Below are 20,863 nucleotides of genomic sequence, written 5' to 3' on the forward strand. Positions count from 1 at the left end.
TTTGCAATCACAATATTTAGATGTTGCTCTTTTACCAGCAATCAGTGATTCGCAATAATAAATGCATGCATTAATTTCTGAATTTACAGTATTGCATTTGCCTTAAAAGTATTATATTCCTATATTTATAATAGAAGATGTATGGTCTGATTTAATTTCCTTACTTCTGCATGAGTGTGAAAGTGCTTAAAACAGACATTACATATTACTTGCCAGTTTTTTCTACCAGTTTTACAAAAACAAAACAATCAGTAGAATTAATTCCAGATTATTTTTCGTTTGGCAAATTTTAAGGTCTTTTGAATTCAAATTTATATTCCACTATAATGGACTAGCATTGATTAATTTTGGCATTATTGTCAATTATCTGTGATGGGCATAGATGAGTGTACACAATTGATTCTGATTTACAGTGTACAAGATTCATTAAATGTGATTCTTAATTAATATGCAAATCATTTATTTTTTTAAATCTTTGATTATTTCAAAGCATTTTACAAAGTTGTTCTGATTTAATTGTACAGTGACAGAAGGAAGATTAAAGAGTCATTATGAATCAAGAATTACCTCCCTTGAAAAAGAGTTATCTGAACTGAAAGAATCTGCAGTAGCAGCAAGTCAGGTGCCTGATCTGAAAACCAACATAGATAGACTTGAAAAGGAGAAGTCTGATTTACAGAATAATATAACTGAACAAAAGTCCAAAATTGTAGAGCTTCAAAATAAGGTAAAGGTTTGATGAATATTTTATATACTTTATTTCATGGTTGCCTGTTATTAATTTCCCTGGTTAATCAAAATAACAGCTTTGAAGTTTGCTGTTATTCTGGTGTGTTCTATAAAAACGCATATTTTTCTCGAATAAAGATCCAGAAATGTTTAGAAGAGGGGTTCTAAAAACACCTGAAAAAGGTGGAGGATGCAGCCTAATTCCCATTGATTTTACAGTTGAAAAGAAAAATATTAAAAAGAAGGATGTTATTTCCACATCTTCAGAACATCATCTGTGTCTCCAAAGCAGATTATATTGTAAACCTACTAATTTTGATTGGTAACTTATTTTCAAGATGTTCTGGAATGGAAACTCATGTTGATGTATAAATCAAGGTGAAAATGTAACACTTAGATCTTGCCTTTTATCAGTACAATAAGAATATTAGGAAATCCTGAAAAAAATATATGCCTTGACATTAGTTTGGAAACTAAAATAAGTTGTTAGTTTTAAAAATAGAAGCTTCTAAAAACCACATACTGCATTTCAGATTCAACAGTTACAGAAGCCACCTAAAGCAGTGGCACCCAAGACACAAGTGGCTAGACCATCACCAACTGTGGCAGTAGAGGGAACTAGGTAGGACAAATATATTTCTTTTTCATGCCCCTGCTGCAGCAGAGGAGTATTAAATGATACCCTTGTTTGTTGGTACCTATGTCCCAAAATTACTGTATGTAATCTAACTTTAGTTTGCCTCAACAAAATGTTATGAAATCTAAACACAATACTTAATACCACAAAACACAGATCAAATTTGAGTTTTGTTACATTCTGGAGTAATGTCCCTTTATAACTTTATATGCAAGCAAGGGCATCATTTGTGTCTCATGGACACATCATTTATTTATTTATATAAGAATATAAATATGTTAACCTCAGGATGCTTCTTTTGTAAGGACCTGTTGACTATGCCCTTTGGTATGACTATTTGAATTGTTTAAATCACTAACTTATAAGCAATCTAGGTAAAAAGAAGATGAACTATTGAAAAGTCAAAAATAGAAATTTCTTTTCTCAGCAATTTCTACAGATTCTTATTTTTACCTTTGCAGTCAGTCATCAGAAGCTCCACCTCCAAAGACGACAGCACCAATTAGACCAATAGCCTCTCCTGTTGCCAGAGCCCATCCTACACCTAGTCAGACCCAGGCCAATATGAAGGCTACAGCTAGTATAAGACCTATGCCTTCTCCATTATCTGTTGCTATTACTACACCCACTGCAACTGTGATGCCTACAACTGTATCCCATCAGGAACCCCAAGAGGATGGGGTACCAGCAGCACAAATATCTCCTGTGACCACAACAACTAGGCCTACACAACAAGTCCAGAGAGTTATACCTCAGCAAGAGTTGTCAGGTGAAGTTTTGAAAACAGTAACTGGATGTTTTATGAACTTTTTAGTACTATTTTCATTATTAATGTCACTATTTATTTTTGGGAAGAGTTTTTACAGATCATGAATATATATTGTTTCATATTAGGGTCAAGGCACAGATGTTATTCAAGTTAAGCATTAAGCTGGGAAATAAAGAAGATGAATGTAAAAAAAAAATCAGTTATACATCCAATTTTCAGTTATACGTCAATGTACCAAAATTCTATCCAAATTTTACAAGAATCTGCGACATAGACCATTTACTGTTCCTTGTCCCAAAACATCTGTGACTATGAAAACTGAAATATTTTTGCCTGTAATATGCATGGTCACTGTAGCAATTAAATTCTAGCATTTAATCTTCATTTCAAATTGCTGCAATACTGAAACATACCCTGCTTTCATGATATTCATGTATTCATGAATAAGGTAGAATATTCATGAATATTCATGAATATTCCACTTCCATTCATGGTTACTATTCCAGTGTCAAAATTATTCATGAATAAGAAACATGAATTAAGTGGAATATACATGAATTCTTAATAACTGTTTGGAGACAACAAATAAATATTCTTAAAATGCTAGACACTTATTTTATTATAGTATAATCAAGTTTCCTTAATTCATAGTTGTTTTTTAGGGGTTATAAAACCCTTTTTGTCAACATGAATAAACATGAATTAACTTGAATGTTTGGACTTAGAATTTTTTGGAATACTTTTCATGAATAAGAATGAATAATGAGGAATAAATTTTGGACTTAGAATATTTTCCCATTGTGTGACAAACATGAATAAGCATGAATAAAGCTGCATGATAATGACTCAGAATTATTTGTGGCAAACGGCATAAAAATTGATAAATCAAATTTGTTCAAGGACTTTTGTATGTTTATTTTTACTTGATTGTTGATGCAGAATAACATACATGTATTCCACAGTTAAATGAAAAAAAAATGAGGATCATTTTATTAGATAGATCATGTAGGTGAAATCCATAACATCTTCATGCAAAACATGTTTAGACTTTTTGCATACATTTCATGAATGAGAATGAATATAAATGAGGAATAAATTTTGGAATTTTTCCATTGTGTGACAAACACTAAAAAATGCTGCTTTTCAAGATTCCCCAACCAGTGGCAGATCCACGCTTCAGTGATTCCCTATATAAGCAACCAAATTTTTATCCAAAAAGGGGGGCCCGGGCCCCCTGCCCCCCCCTAAATCCACCTCTGCCAACAGTTGTTTTGAAAAATGGAATGTCATCTTTTATATAATCCAAAAATATATTATTAAGTTTTAAAAAAATAAGTTCATATTTAATTTGTTCACCCCCCTTTTGATTTAAAATTGGTTGTACCCCTTTGATACTCTTAAATTTCATTCTTTCCCAAACAATGCAGACTGGTGTCAATAATTATCATTATTAATGAATTACGTTTACCTATTGTAAAACGCTTCAATGACTTTGACAAAAGATTACAATGTAGATAAATGATTACAAGTGACTGGGAATAGAAAAACGTCATAATGACGTCAGCAAAATGATGTTTTTGACGCTTACAATACAAATGAAGATGTTTGATGAGGAGTGAAGTAATATAGCTGTCAAAACAAAGCAGATTTGTTATCAGATAAGTAAATTATATATATTTTGATTATATTTTTTTGCTGAATAACTATTTGTTGAAGCATTTTATAATAATTATTGATTAATTAAAATAAATATAAAACACCAGAAAGTTACTAAGCCTTTACATTTTGCAGTGTTAGTTTAATGATTTCCATTCAGGAATAACTGATAGATTTGTACAATATATTGTATTTCAAGGTAAAAATAATTCATGCTTCAGCCACTCTTATGATTGTGTGTGGCTAAATTAAAAGGGAAAAAAGGGGGGTAGGTACATTATTTGAAATGTCATGAAAAGGCTGAAGTGATATTCATGTTATTAATCTTACTCTATTGATATTTTAATAAAAACAACATTTGTTAAATTAGATTATTACATTGTATTATACCTGTTAGAAACTGTTTAATCTTGAGTGTTTATTTATAAAAACAAATATCAAGGACTTTTGATTCTTTGTGGAGTGATTTTTGATTTTGCAGGGGGAAACTCAGATGCATTTATTGATTAAAAGATCTGTTCAACTGTGAAGAATTTCAAGCAGAACAACTGCACCAAGATGTTATTTAGCATTTCTAGTTGGAAGTCCTGATACAGCAATTTTAATTACAGACAGGAAGAGAAGTTTACTTATGATAATAACACAAAAAATGAACAATTCAAAAAAAATCCTTTTAAATTATTTCATGAACTTTAGATGAACAGTTCATGAACTACAAGTGGACAAACAATGTTCATGAATTAAATTACTAATGAACAGTTCATAAACACAGTAGTTCATGTGTTCAGGACATGAACTACAAATGGACAAGCGTGTTCATGAACTATAAAATCATGAACAATTCATGAATAATAAAAGTTCAAGAACTATTTTTGTTCATGAACTTTAATGAACCAAAGAGTTCATGAACACTTTCTGTTCATGAATAGTTCATTATTCACTGGTTCATGAACGTGCTTGTCCATTTGTAGTTCATGTCTAGTTCATTAACTGTTCATGAATCTTTTATGAACAATTCATGAATTATGTTCATGAATCATTCATGAATCATCCATGAACATTCATGAACTATTCATAATCATTTCGCAGGGGAATATTCATGGTTATTCTAGAATATTCAACCATTCAATATTCATGAAATATTCACATTCAAGGTTATTTTAGAGTATGTATTTAGCATTCACTATTGGGATAGATATATATTTTACACTCATGGTGATTATAGAATATTCTATCATGCATTTTTAATGGACATCCTATTTCATATTCATGAATATTCTATAGATAATTATTCATGTTAATTCTTGGTTATTCAGTTCATACAATATTCATGTATATTCAAGCTTATTCAGTTCAAACACTATTCATGTATATTCAAGGTGCCATTTAACATTCATGAATATTCATGAATATTCATGAACTGTTACCTTGAATATTCATGAATATTCATGAATATTATTCATGAATATTCATGAATTGTTCGTGAATATTCATGAATAATTCATGGTCAGGAAAGCAGGGTAAAATTGATTAAAAGCGTCTTCATCTTATAATGTTTCTGTCCATTAAAAATCACTTGATTTCAAGCATTTTAATTTTTTTTATCAAATATTCTAAATTCATTATAGACAGTTATCAGTACCTTTATGGGGAAAATTTATTAGCTATGGTATGTTTTAATTTGATTTTGTTCTCCTTCCTGTAGACCAAAGTTTACCAGATTCAGAATCATCACAACCAGAGACTGTTGTCGTAGAACCCCAGCAGTCGACATCAATACAGCAGACGACAGTTGTCACACCCATGACTCAGACAGCTGTTGCAACTACACTGGTTCAACCTACAATACAGCCATCCACATCAGCAGGAACCAGTAGAGAAGGAGCAACTAAAAGAACAAGAGAGGATAGGTTACTAAAAACTATGATGTTCAATTTTAGAAAAATATTGTTTAAGGATTTAAGATTATAATTTTAACATTATTTATGGGGCAACTAACTGAATACCTTTGACATTCAATATTTTGTGTTTTCATAGTCAATTCTTACTTTGTGATAAATTAACATCATACAATTTTGTGTGTAGCTGTAATTTGCGAGACGTAAGATAAAAGTAGGCAAGACCTTTTGTTTATTCTACATGATACCTTTGCTTTTCAATTCAGCTGCCAATCATATGCATCCCTCCTAAATTTGGTTAAACTGCAAATACAATTCATGCAGCAACTTTGATTAAAATTTTATATCTAATTGGACATAATTTCAATCCAATGAAATGCTGTCATTGTGACCTAAATTCTTCCCCTTTTTGCACTTATTGAATTTAACCTCAGATTTTTATACATTCTAGAAAACATTTTATGTTGTTGAACTTGTTACCTTGTGAAAACCTACTGCTGTCTTTATTCTTTTATTCTTATCTCTAAATGTTTGTGCTCCCCTTCCATTTGAGTGTTCCGTTTTAATATATGTTTATTACAATAATTTTTAGTGCTGAAGAAGAAACTGAGGCTAAAAGGTCAAAGGTGATACCACATCAGGTAGGTATTACTAGGTCAACCATGCTATTAATATGTCACTGTATAGTTTTATATTAAATATAGATCAGATAATTTTACAGTGCATTTGATTAAATATATTGGATATAGAGCATTAGCATGACACAGAGAAAAAAACACTGTAAGATTTTCCATTGTACATTTGTTAATATCTTTGAGAATAATCTAAACCATATATAAAAGGTTTGACATTATATCATGTATAAACAACTTTAGATACATCTATTATGATGGATACACAAATCGACCATTTTCTGTGGATTAGGAAAATTTTGTGTTTTTGTGGATATTTGATATCTTAAGTTATCAGAAATAAACCACTACATACAATTAACAACTGACAAACTATTCTCCATGGATCAAAGGTCACCTTCCAATTCTTGTTGAGCCTGCAAAATTTATTTCACAAAAGCAGCAGAGTGATCCTTGATTTCATCAGTGGCAGCATCAACATTAAGGTGGTTAAAAGTTGTTTTTAAAAGACATCAATACATTTGTCCAACCTATATGAAATGTTATGAATTTTGAAGCTTGTTTATGACCAAAATTCAGTATCAAGAGCATTTTTTTTTAAATATTCATTTTCAATTTTCAATATTTTGCTATTGGACTTAGTTCTTTTTACAGTTAAAACTTTGAGGAACCCCTTCAAAATTCTTGGATACACCTTAGGAATTATCAGAAATATCAATTTAAAATCTTTATATTTGTTTGTTTTTAAGGAAGCTCAGGTGATACCCAGTATAGTGGTGACAGAATCATCAGACAGATTACAGGAACAGTTACCTGATTACCTTAGTGCTGAGGAAGAAACACAAACAGAGGAGCAGACGCTAACAGGTCTAGCTGATGACCAAACTCAGACATCAGAACCAGCAACACTGGTAGTTATTTAAATATCTTATATTTGAAAAGCACAACATTGAGTCGTCACATCTCACATTGAGAACTTGTTTTATAATGCAGCTTTTGTTTATGGTTTGTTAAAAAAATCTTTATAATTTCTTTTCAAGGTTGAACAAGTAGGAAAGACAATGGAAATTTAATTATTTTTTAGCCTTATTCATGTTTTGAGAAATTTGAAACTCTATTATGAAACAATCACAACATATTATAATACTAAGTTAATTTACATTATGTAAAGTGAACAAACAAAGGGGTATATGCTGGACTTTGTTTAATATTAGCCTTATGATGAAATAGAATATTTAAACCTTATTTTAAAAACGGATTTAGTTTAATATTAGCCTTATGATGAAATAGAATATTTAAACCTTATTTTAAAAACTATTATTTTTTTCTGAACAGACCTTCACAGAAGAAGATTTAGCAGGTTCACAGCAGCAGTCAGATGTAAGTACAAATTATCATAATTTTCTCTGTTCATATACACAAAATGCTTGTTCTTAATTATTTTCTTAATTATTTACAAAGACAAATGCTTGTTGCCCTCTACTAACAAAGTGGAAGTTGATTTAAGGTTTGCACTCCATCCATCTGTCTGTTTGACAATCAATCAGTCTGACAATACAATGTTCCACACTTTTTATTTTGTGCTTGAAGATATTGATTTGATATTTGGTGTATTGTTATATCATGACAAGTTACAGGTCAAGTTCAAATTTTGTTCTGGTTTTATGATATTGGGCAGAGTTATGGTCCTTGGAAAATCATTTTTTTTCACTTTTTTTCGTCATGCTTGAGTATGGCAGGCATATCAATATGTATCTGTATTAACATGCTAACGGTGTATTCAATGATAAAGTTTATGTTTATATATATAATTAATTAATCAATGTAATATCTTGATACAGTGAGATATACATAGTGAAATAAGAATACATGTTAATGTGATATGGATGTAACATCATTTATCTATTTTGGTATTTACTATCTGAATATGCAGTGCAATTGTAATCTTGTAATAATAGTATATGATGTATTCCTCCTTAGAATGTAGACACAGCCAATGTTGAAGAGGAAGAAGGTGATGATGACGATGGTATTATTATTCTGGATGAAGATAACGAGGAAAGTGTAAGTAACTTTCACCTAGTCGATAACAGTTAATCTTTGTCTTTAGTTTTTAATTTATCTCATTTAATTTGTCAACTGTCCCTGTTTAGAATTATGGTGAAAAAAACAACATTGCTTATAATAAATGTGCTATGCATGTCACAATTTTTCTCAACATTAAAAAAAAATGCAAAAAATGACAGTATTCTCTTTTTAGCTCACCTGGCCCAAAGGGCCAAGTGAGCTTTTCTCATCACTTGGCGTCCGGCGTCGTTAACTTTTACAAAAATCTTCTCCTCAGAAACTGCTGGGCCAAATTATTCCAAACTTGGCCATAATCATCATTTGGGTATCTAGTTTAAAAATTGTGTGGCGTGACCCCGCCAACCAACCAAGATGGCCGCCACAGCTTAAAATAGAACATAGGGGTAAAATGCAGTTTTTGGCTTATAACTCCAAAGCATTTAGAGCAAATCTGACAGGGGTAAATTGTTCATCAGGTCAAGATCTATCTGCCCTGAAATTTTCAGATGAATCAGACAACCCTTTGTTGGGTTGCTGCCCCATAATTGGTAATTTTAAGGAAATTTTGCTGTTTTTGGTTATTATCTTGAATATTATTATAGATAGAGATAAACTGTACGATGCAATAATGTTCAGAAAAGTAAGATCTACAAATAAGTTAACATGATCGAAATGGTCAAATGACCCCTTTAGGAGTTATTGCCCTTTATAGTAAATTTTTAACCATTTTTCATAGATCTTAGTAATCTTTTACAAAAATCTTCTCCTCTGAAACAACTTGGCTAAATTAAACCAAACTTGGCCACAACTATCATTAGGGTATCTAGTTTAAAAAATGTGTGGCGTGACCCCGCCAACCAACCAAGATGGCCGCCACAGCTAAAAATAGAACATAGGGGTAAAATGCAGTTTTTGGCTTATAACTCAAAAACCAAAGCATTTAGAGAAAATCTGACATGGGTTAAATTATTCATCAGGTCAAGATCTATCTTCCCTGAATTTTTCAGATGAATCAGACAACCCGTTGTTGGGTTGCTGCCCCAGAATTGGCAATTTCAGGGAAATTTTGCTGATTTTGGTTATTATCTTGAATATTATTATAGATAGAGATAAACTGTAAACAGCAATAATGTTCAGCAAAGTAAGATCTACAAATAAGTCAACAAGACCGAAACTGTCAGTTGATCCCTTTAAGAGTTATTTCCCTTTATAGTCAAGTTTTAACCATTTTTTCGTAAATCTTAGTAATCTTTTACAAAAATCTTCTCTGAAACTACTGGGCCAAGTTTATTATAGATAGAGATAATTGTAAGCAGCTAGAATGTTCAGTAAAGTAAGATGAACAAACATAATACCATCACCAAAACACAATTTTGTCATGAATCCATCTACGTCCTTTGTTTAATATTTACAAAAACCAAGGTGAGCGACACAGGCTCTTTAGAGCCTCTAGTTTTATATGTTAAGAATAATGGAGAGATTACCCTCAATGTTTCATTCATAGACCCATGTAAACTCAACTCCTCCTAATATGCTGTACTGAAGTTAATAAAATATTTCATAGTTGAGAACACTGCATCAGGATGTTCATAAAGGTTCGTGAGCTTGGTCCTATATGTTGATATGTTAACTTTCTTCAATATTGCAAAATGCAGTAATAGTCTCTTGGAAGCCAACTCATATTCATACAAGGACAGGAGGTGCATACATGAATGTACTTGTCCTACATCGTAAAATCTTTAATGTTCTTTTAGTTTTGTGTACAGTATGGTATAGATTTTGTGATATTGACTGTTCTGGTATAAAATATTTCTAATTTTGACGATTTGAAATAAAAACAATTTGAACAAAAATTTGAATGCAGGGTGAAGAAGAATATGGAGATGAAAATGAGGGTGATGATGAGGATGAGGTCGAGGAAGAGGAAGTGGATATTTATGAAGATATGGATGAATATCATGATGCTCAGGAGGGCGACGAGCCAATACAGGAAGATGATTATCAGGGGGTAAAATATCCATATATAGATATATTATATAAACGGTAAACAAAAAGATGGTTTCAAACACTCCTTAGGGTGTGGAAAATCTAGAGGTAGATGAAAAAAATGTAATATTTAAGATGTGATTTAAGAATAAAGCTAAAGATATGTTTACATCAATATTATCTCAATTGAGTTATAAAACCAGGAGCAACTGAAAATTTTTATTAGAGTTGCACCTTGGAAATGAAATTTACATGAAAAATTGCTATTACCCTTACAGTTTCAAATAGGATTTTACCTGAAAAATTTCTTTTACCCTTACAGTTTAAAATAGATTTGAATCAAATTTATATTAAGGATTTTTATTGCATTGGTTGCAATGAATTACATTGACTTCCCAGTTAAATAAAAACTGATAATTTCACATGTGAAATAAATGTGGTTATTTCACTCTTTGATGTTATACAACAATAGGCGCTGTCAAGACATTGATAACGGCACATCAAAACAAATTGTGAATGCTTAAAAAAAAGATATAGTCTCTTACATGTTTTACATTAATTTCTTTAAAAAATAATGTAATAAAAAGAATAACTAATTAAAGAATTCAAATATTGAAAAATATTCAACTCCTGACCAAACAACACTGATAATTTACTCATGTGCTATGCCCATTTGTGAATTAATGTGTTGTTCGGTGACTTGTTGAATATTTTTCTCTATTTAAATTCTTCGATAAGTTATTCTATAAATATTTATTGGACGTAACTAACATATTGGTTATTCATTGATTTGACTACAGCAGGATGGTGATATGGAGGAAGAGGAGGATTATTCTGTGGAGCAGGAAGATGACATGCAGGATGATCAGAGAGGAGATGAGGAGGAGGAAGAGGAAGACGATGATGATGCTGTAGTCGTTATAGGTTAGTCACATGTTTGCATACATTCCTTTAGAAAAATTGTAATTCATTGAACATCACAGTATAGCCATTTCTGTCTCATTTTGATCATCATTGTATTAGAAGTTCTGTATCCCTGGTTTTTTTTCAGTTTCAGGGAAATGCAGATAAATTGATTTATTTATATATCTCATTTTTTTAAATGTACGTCTTTTTACTCATTGCAGCATACAATTTTCCACACAACCTTACCTCAATTTCAGTACTTGGGTAACCTGTTTAAATCCCCCTGAGTTAGGTATTTTTGTCTCGTATCTACCTATAATAAACTACAGTTTGAATCTCCAAATACTAGGTTAAAGTCTAGGATTAGGTCAGTAAAATTGTTAGAAGTGTTAACATTAGTGTGTCCATATGTTCAATGTAAAGGATATGTGATTGTCTGGAAGAAGTGATCTGATCTTCACCCCATCTAAACAGTTCAGTTATAAGCTTGAAATAAGGACCAAGTCTGAGTCTACACATGAAAGCGTTGTAAGTAGATTCATTGACATCCAATGTCATTTGATCTTACTCTACTTTAGAAATCATTGTTTTATTGTTATTAAGATATTGCTGATAACAAGTGCAACCATTAAGAACTATTTGTATGCATAGGAAGGATAGAAGTATTGATGATTCTATTTTATAAGTTGATAGTGCAGCAATTACAATGTCAACCTTATTTTATAGAGAGTGACGAAGAGGATTCTAGAATGGAGGCTCAAGAAGTGGAAAATCAACCTACAACACAGGCAAATACAGTTTCTGTCCAACCAGTGATGCTGCAACAACAGGCTCAGCCAATCGAAAGACAGACATCTGTCACTAGGGCACAGTTAACTCCCTTTATAATTGGGGTAAGATGACATTCCTAATCCTTTATGTCAATATTGTTACATATGAAGTGTCAGGTCTAAAATCACTCTACCAAGTAAGATTGAGGAAAATTAGCACTGGAACCTTATTTATAGTACATGTCTTGGTTTGTTGTCCAAACATTTCTTTGATATAGAAATCCTATATTTTGGTTACTCTTTAGAGTAAGAAAAATTATTTAACAAAAACACCAAACTGTAAGGCAAATTCTGAAAAATGCTAAAAAAACCAGACACAATCAATTAACAGATAAACTACTGTCATATTCCTTGCTTGGTCCAAGGTATTGTCTGAAGAAAAAGATGTGTTAAACCAGGTTTATAGCTCACTAAACCTCTCAATTGTATAGCAGTTATTTATAGTTCTGTTATTAGGGCCCCGACTAAAAGTCTGGTCGCCCTATAGTGATCAGTCTGTCTGTCCGTCCGTCTGTCCGTAACACTTTAACTTTGTGTCCGCTACATATCTAGAAAACCATTATGATTTCATACTTTATACTTTACATGTTTATTAACCACCACCAGAGGGTGTGTCATGATGTATGTACAACTTTCTAGGTCAAAGGTCAAGGTAAAAAAACTTTGGTTTCAGTTGACAACCCTGTGTCCTGTGGTGATGATCGTGTCCGCTTTATATCTTGAGAACCCTTATGATTTCAAAGTTAATACTTGACATCCATTTTAACCAACACCAGAGGGTGTGTCATGATGTATGTACAACTTCCTAGGTCAAAGGTCAAGGTCAAAAACTTTGGTTTCAGTTGACAACCCTGTGTCCTGTGATGAAGATCGTGTCCGCTACATATCTAGATAACCGTTCTGATTTTATACTTAATACTTAACATGTTTATTAACCAACACCAGAGGGTGTGTCATGATGTATGTACAACTGCCTAGGTCAAAGGTCAAGGTCAAAAACTTTGGTTTCAGTTGATAACCCTGTGTCCTGTGGTAAAGATCGTGTCCGCTCCATATCTGGATAACCTTTATGATTTCAAAGTTTATACTTGACATCCATTTTAACCACCATCAGAGGGCGTGTCATGATGTATGTACAACTTCCTAGGTCAAAGGTCAAGGTAAAAAAAACTTTGGTTTTAGTTGACAACCCTGTGTCCTGAGTTGAAGATTGTGTCCGCTCTATATCTTGGGAACCGTTTTGATTTCAAATATTATACTTAACATCCATTTTAACCAACACCAGAGGGTGTGTCATGATGTATGTACAATTTCCTAGGTCAAAGGTCTGTCTGTCTGTTGGTCTGTCCATCGCTTACAATTTTGATTCACACTATATTTATTTACCCAACGTTATTGACAGCGGGGCCCACAGAGATGGCTTCCATCTCAATGATATCTAGTATTGAAAGCAGTTATGTGTAAAAAGGTAAAGTCTCAGGCTAGGGTTAATTTAAGGAATGAGTAATTCTATAAAATGAAAATAAGACAATATTTTGCTTGTTTATATAGAGCCAAGGCTATGAAGATGGAGAGGATGGAATAGTACCCAGTACACCAACCTTATATATACCTATGAGAGGGGACGGGTTTGCTGAAGCTATCAGGTATACACTAGATTGTTATTATGATTCATAGGCAAAACATTTTATATCTTTTTTTTTTTTTTTTATCCAACATATATAATATACAACAGTACAGTTATCAAACAATAAGTTCATATATATATAAATGTAATATAATACAACCTATTAGAAAATGTATAGAACTTGAAAAATAACATTTTGTTTGGATTTTATAATTGTATCTTATTAAAAAGGACATACAAAAAAAATATAGAGAATTAATAAATAAAAGAATTAAAAGATGATTAAAGAAAAAGAAAAAAAACAAAAAAAGCAACAAAAAACAAAAAAAAACAAAAAACCAATATAAAAAAAAAAAAAAAATCATTTTGATGTCTGCCAATTTTTTCATAGTTGCTAATCCACCAAAGTATCCTGCAAAGCCTCTTGGTAAATGCACCAAGCTTGATTAAACTTTTCAAAACATTTATTTTTAACTGATATCTTCTTCTCCAAAATATAATGATGCTTTATTTTTTCAATCAATGCTGTTAAACTTAATTCTCCTTTAAAATATCGTGTATTATATATATATTGTTTAATCCAGAGAAAAATATTGTTTTGAGGGTCACCTTTGTACATTCGTGTTAAATTTCCAAACAAAAAAATATCCTGTGTAAATGGTATACTAATACCATTATGGAGAAACCACATTTCAGTTTGCTCAATAAATTGTTGTACATAATAACAATCCCACAGTATATGTTCAATTGATTCAAGTTCAGTCTTACAAAAAGTACAATATGGGTTTTGCACAATCCCAATTTTGTTTAAAAACGTATTTGTTGCCAGAATTTTATGATTAATTCTATACTGAAGCCATTGTAGCTTAGTATTTTTTGTAATAGCAAATGGTAGTTGAAAAATCTTTTTCCAGTTTTGATTTTCTAAAACTAAAATTGCTTCCCATCTTTTTACTCCTGTAGGAACAGTGTTGTTTTTGTTTAGCACCAAATACATATCTTTTGATCCCTTTTTGCTTTTGAGAATGGTCTTTATAACTGATGGTATGAAAGGAGATACTAATTTATAATCTCCCCTTTTAATTTTTTTGGAAGTCTTAGTTAGCATAGAAAGTATGCTATTATATTTCATGATGTCTATATCCATCTGAAAACACTCCTGAAATTGATAAAAATTTAGAAAGGTACCATTCTCCCCCACAATATCATTTACATATAAAATACCCTTACTATGCCAGTCTTTGAAAAAAACTGGTTTGTTATCAATTTGGAATAGGTTATTCATCCAAATTGGACTGGAAAGAAAATATTCCCAGTCGTGCAAATTCATTTCTTTTTCAATTACCATTTGCCAAGCACCCAGTACATCTTTCCAAAATTTATTCTTAATACTTTGCTGTAGTTGCTTTACATAGCTATTACCACAACTAAATAATCTATCTTTATCAACATATGACAAAAATATATTTCGCCATTTACAATCATTTCTACAAATTCTTCTAATCCAAGTACATTTCAAAGCATTTATAAAAGCATGTAAATTAATCATTTTTAAGCCTCCATCACAATAATCTTTTTGTATTACATCTTTTTTCACTCTATGAACTGGTGAGTTCCAAATAAACTTATACATCAGTTCATTTATCTGTTTAATAATATCTTCACTTGGATTAGGTAGTGACAATATTAAATGATTTAAAATTGGCAACATAAGTGTCTTTACAACAGTAATTCGACCAATAACAGTAATGTTACGTCTAGACCATTGTTTGACTAGTCTTTTTATTTTTACAATATTTTCATCATAATTGATTTTAACTAGTTTTTCTAAATCAACATCAAAATTAACACCCAATAATTTAAAACATTTTATATCTTGACCAAATGTTTAGCACTGAAAAAGAACATAAGCAATATTTTTGGAATTTAAAACCAAATATTGTAGGGTTATTCTCTGCACTTTCAATACTGTAATGTAACATTGAAGGATACTGTATAGAAAAGCAATCATGAATTTTAACAAGTCTGTCAGTGTTCAAATTGATTCTCTCAGTCTGAAGTGTACTATCAGAGACAGCATCTTTAAGTCTTACTTAGTTTTAAAATGAACAATGTTTTGAACTTGTGAATTGCCTATGTGTAAGGTTTCTTGTAATATCAAACGAATGTGATTGCCAGGAGAAAATTATTCTTTTGTTCAATGATTGTCAATGATTATCGTTTGTTGATGTGGTTCATAAGTATTTGTTATATCTTGTTTTTCGATATAGATTAGATTGTTGGTTTTCCTGCTTTAATGAATTTACACTAGTCATTTTTGGGGCCCTTTATAGATTGCTGTTCAGTGTGAGCCAAGGCTCCATGTTGAAGAACGTACTTTGACCAATAAATGTTAACTTTTACAAATTGTGACTTGGATGGAGAGTTTTTTCATTGGCACTCTTACCACATCTTCTTATATCTATTAAAGCTTAGATTCAACTAGATGTATGGAAAAAGGCTGCCACCAGGTATTAATATTTTAAAACACATAAATACTTTGAAACGTTGAATTATATAAATCAGTGATTTTTTACGGCAGTAAAATCTGAATTATTTTACAGTTCACCAATGGTACAGCAAAGATTTACGTTTGGATTGTCATCGTCAGAGAGTCATTCAGACTTGGCTCAATTAGAATCACAAAGAGGTTGGTTTATTGTGTAATGAAAATAGGAAGTTAAATGTAAAGAAAAAGTTATTATTTGACTTATATAACAATAAGCATGGTTTATTTAATGTAGAAGAAATATGTTTTTGTTGTGGGAATTTTTACTGCAGATGTTTCGGTGAAAAAGAATGAATTTCTTTTTAAACATGATAATAATAAATGTTTTAAATTAATCAATCAATCAGTTAATAGTTCAGGTAAAATATTGAAAGATAAGAATTATCAGATTTTGAGCCGTTTTTAGCATTCTTAAATGATTGGTGAACAAAAGTTTTGCACATAGATTAATTGTTTTGAAGTAAGTTGTAAGTTAGAGTATCTGTTGTATATTTTTTAGTAAGTAAGGTTTATTTTTTTATTTTCAGCGTGTGGAATGGATGATACCCGTATGGACTTATCACAGTTACAGGAGGGTAGTGGAAGAAGTGTACCTAGTACACCACTGAGGACCACAGCTCCTGGTAGGTCTACAGGGGATTCAAATATAGTCGGGGATATTAAATTGTGTAATCAAGAAGATACAAATGTATCATGGGATATGAATTTGTGTATCATAGCAGATCAAAAATATATAAAGGGATATTTGAATTTATTCCAACAATTTATATTACAATCAGACTAGTTCTCTATTTCAAAAGTACAATAAACATGAATAAAAGTTGTATGTATATTATCATGCATTAGTTTTTAAATTAAAAAAAAAATGGTTGCTTTACATTTAACATTTAAACATGTGGTCTGTTGTGAACCACTAAAAACAGGAAAATTTGTAAAACGTTTATAAACCTGAATTCATAGTATATCATTTATATGACATTTTGATGGAAAAAGGAGATTTCTATTTGGTCCAATCTTGACAAGGATTATGAGTTTTCCTGCATAGGGATGGTGGTTCACTCCCTTACTCTGGCTTCATCAATGAAAAAATGGGCCCCCATAATACAGCTAAGGTAGCTGAAAGTGCATTATAACACTATGAAAAAACTATCAATCATTCACAACCCTTGTTTAATCACCATGAACAATAAATCATACACAACTCTTGTTTTCCAATGTGAAAAAGTGAAAATGATTAATAAACTTTTAATTTTGAAATTACTAGATGAATACAGCGATACTTGTATATTTTAGTATCTATCAGTGAGTCAGCCTTGGCAGCAGCTGCAGCAGCCAGTCAGTCAGCCTCAGAATCTATCCAAGGAACAGAGGAGAGTCATTCTACACAAGATGTACCAGGGTATGTACAATTACACTACTATCAAATCAAATTACTAAAGAAGAAATTTCCCATGATTTGTAAGGTTTTACAGAAAATGCCTAAATGCACACAACCTTTAATTTTAAGATCCAAAAAAGTAAATTTCTGTTGTCAAAGAACTCTAAACTTTTGAAGACATAAACTGTTTATTTGAAAAGGTTCCAGTATTTTCAATTTTTCCTAAAGAGTAATGGAAACCAAAAAAAAAGAAGATATATGCTGCCCATGCACTAGATAAATTTTCAAAAATAATCATGGGAGGGAGTTTCTCTTGGAATAAAAAAAAGGAACTTGTTTTGGAAAAATTGTTGCACCATAGTAAGAGTTAATAAAAATACAACTTAAGTTTCAATTAAACTTGAAAGAAATAAACTAAACCCTTAAGTTTAGCACTCTAATCTATCTAAGGAATAGCTAGACTGTTTGACTTGTCATGACATTTGTTTGTGTATTTTATAGACTTTTAGAAGAACAGACAGAACCAGACTCAACAGACACAGGGGACAATGCTCAAGGTAATAGGATTATATAATTATTTATTGTATATTCTGCGGTGTTGTCATGTGTAAGTTATTTGAATTTATACATTGAGCTGTTCTTGAAAAACTACATATTTAATTATTTATTGTACAAACTTATTTCGTTTCACAATTTATAAAATTAATTCAGATTATAACCAGTTTTAGTTTAGTTAAATCATATATCCATTTTGAAAGTAGGTAAGTGGAGTTGTCAGGATATATTCCTGATAATGTTCAAGTACCTGTAGAGTTGGCAAAAATTGTATGGATATATTTTTACAAAGTCAAAAGATCAAATGTTGGTGACAGAAGCTAGCTGTAAACATCTTTATAATATAGTTGATGGTTAATACACACATTCCTACCACACAATATTTTTTTTACTTGCCTCAAGTATTAAATTCAGACGAAATTCAAATTATGAAGATAAGATTTATAATATTAACTACTTTCAGGAGTAGATGATACAGATGGCCAGCCAGGAACGTCAGCTGACTTGGGAGAACAAGATGGTGCATCTAGGGACGACACATCTGATAGATCTGACGGTACAGGCTTTTTATACCTTTAATGAATAAATATATGTTAATGAGTTAGCAATATAAACAATACAAAAAGATACATATAAGTTAAGATGTAGTCTTCTACAAGAGACTACCTTATATTAGGCTATAAATTAACACAGTCAATAGTTAGGGGTATTTTTCTTTATTAACACAACAAATTCTTTATTGCACATTTGTTGTGAGGGGTCAATTTAACAGACTACAAAAGATCAACCATGTTTCTGAAGATAATGATACAAACAAGATATAAAGGCTGACAGGGATTTTATTTAGAATAGATTTTACATGATAAACTTTTTCAGGCATTATTTAGTATATTTTTTTCTTTTGAATCAACATATGTTAAAATCATCAACATATGTTCAATCAGTTAACCTGATAATTTATTTATTTGTCTAATAAGATATTGAGTGAATTAATATTTAATTGAGTACAACAGTCTTTTTTAGGTCACATTATAATTGTCTTATAAATATTTATTATGTAATTACAACATTACAATTTGTGATTTTGACTACTAATAAAAAAAATTTCAGTTGTAATATCATATTCACGAATTTTTATGATTAAAACAATAATTTGTAGACAATAAATCAGTCGAATAGTAATAGTGGAAAATGTATCTGTTAAAAAAAATATAAAATGTTATCAAACAGACTTTTAAAATCATCCAGTTTGACTAAAATAATCCATTCCTTTTTCCTTAGAAAAGCCAAAAATACAGCCTATTGTATGGGAAGCTGGTGCTGCCATTAGAACACAAACAGGTCATACTGGTCCGTCATTCCGTTCACGTCCACCTCGACGAGGACAGCCTCCATATCAAGGTCATACTCAACAGAGAGGTAGAGGACAGTTCAGTCAGAGAGGCAGGAGTCCTGTTCCACGAAGTACACGAGGTGGAGCTAGAGGCAGTAGAGGAGGCATGTTCAGATCTCCAAACATGTACTGACCCTAGTTTTATACTGTAACTTAACTATGTTTGTCAAATAATAAAGCATGGATGTTAAATTTTTAAAATCATCAGTACTGATTATGCCTGAAAACTTATGTCTTAACATTATGTCATTTGAAACATCAGTACATGATTAATGAAAAATATTATGACAGATACGGAAATATTTATGAAACATTCTGAAACTCCTATATTTAATAATTTTATCATGTGCAATAAATAAAATTGGTCTAATAACAAATGTATATTAAAGTAAAAATTGTAAAAGGTACTATATTTTTGGTTTGTTTCTTGTTTTGATAACTCAAGAGTTTTTGAAGTATATCAGAAAGGTTGTTTAAATAATAGTGCTAAGAGATAATTGATTGTTAGACATTTTACAAGTAAATATGAAGCATATTCCACAGTAAAAGTATAAATGTTGTAACTTAAATTTGCTCTCAAATGTTCTCTGGAAAGTAAACAAAAGTTGTTTTGTTAAAAAGTATGATATCCTTTCATTAAAAATTAAATTTCTTGATAAGTGTGACACGTTATAGCCGTAAGCATTGTTTTTTGTTCACAAAGTTTTTTTATAGGATGTTTTTAACAGTTTTTGGCACTACATGTATTACTAACTTCAGGCTTGTTTTAATAATTAAAAGAAAAAATTAAAAAGTGTATATGTGACGAAATACAAAAAAAATGTGAATTTTGTATTATTATATTTCTGTTCATATGCTTATTTTTGCATTTCTATGAATGATTGTGTATTGGACCATATAAGGAAGAACGGTTTGTTATCAATATGAATGATATGTAGTAATGAATGTCATTTTGCATTAAATGATTAAATGTCATTGTTTTTTGTTGTTATTGTGTTACCTGGCCGTGTCAAGCATGTAGTGATACATGGCTGATGATGATGGATGGCTGCTCAACATCTATCAGTAAATTTAATACATATTCCAATAGCATGTTTTAATTTAATATGAATATTAAACCTGCTTTGTACTAGACTAACACAATGGGCTAGATTTTAATGTGCTAATTCACAAGGTAATAGTTGCAGAAAGACTTGTCTCATATCAGGGGACATAATTCTGACTTCAGGACAACCAGCTGTTACTCTGTAAT

At 31.0% G+C, this 20,863-nt stretch overlaps 1 protein-coding gene across 2 annotated transcripts in view; it reads left to right on the forward strand.

Moving 5' to 3' along the window:
- LOC134693574 (nucleoprotein TPR-like) overlaps positions 1–20,586 on the forward strand; it is an 80,801-nt gene extending 60,215 nt beyond the window's left edge. Inside the window, exons 45-62 of one of the 2 annotated variants that reach the window (XM_063554419.1) lie at positions 525–727; positions 1,263–1,351; positions 1,828–2,135; positions 5,497–5,701; positions 6,282–6,330; positions 7,071–7,232; positions 7,657–7,701; positions 8,302–8,385; positions 10,253–10,396; positions 11,175–11,298; positions 12,007–12,173; positions 13,662–13,756; positions 16,341–16,426; positions 16,813–16,908; positions 17,579–17,684; positions 18,165–18,220; positions 18,682–18,774; positions 19,500–20,586. In XM_063554419.1, the coding sequence (XP_063410489.1) occupies positions 525–727; positions 1,263–1,351; positions 1,828–2,135; positions 5,497–5,701; positions 6,282–6,330; positions 7,071–7,232; positions 7,657–7,701; positions 8,302–8,385; positions 10,253–10,396; positions 11,175–11,298; positions 12,007–12,173; positions 13,662–13,756; positions 16,341–16,426; positions 16,813–16,908; positions 17,579–17,684; positions 18,165–18,220; positions 18,682–18,774; positions 19,500–19,744 (2,357 nt within the window). In that variant the 3' untranslated portion in view covers positions 19,745–20,586. The remainder of the gene's footprint in view (positions 1–524; positions 728–1,262; positions 1,352–1,827; positions 2,136–5,496; positions 5,702–6,281; positions 6,331–7,070; positions 7,233–7,656; positions 7,702–8,301; positions 8,386–10,252; positions 10,397–11,174; positions 11,299–12,006; positions 12,174–13,661; positions 13,757–16,340; positions 16,427–16,812; positions 16,909–17,578; positions 17,685–18,164; positions 18,221–18,681; positions 18,775–19,499) is intronic. The other variant, XM_063554426.1, reaches the window with a different exon arrangement.
- The last annotated feature ends 277 nt before the right edge of the window (positions 20,587–20,863 follow it).

The sequence above is a fragment of the Mytilus trossulus genome, chromosome 1 (assembly GCF_036588685.1).
Source record: "Mytilus trossulus isolate FHL-02 chromosome 1, PNRI_Mtr1.1.1.hap1, whole genome shotgun sequence".
Taxonomy (NCBI): Eukaryota; Metazoa; Mollusca; class Bivalvia; order Mytilida; family Mytilidae; genus Mytilus; species Mytilus trossulus.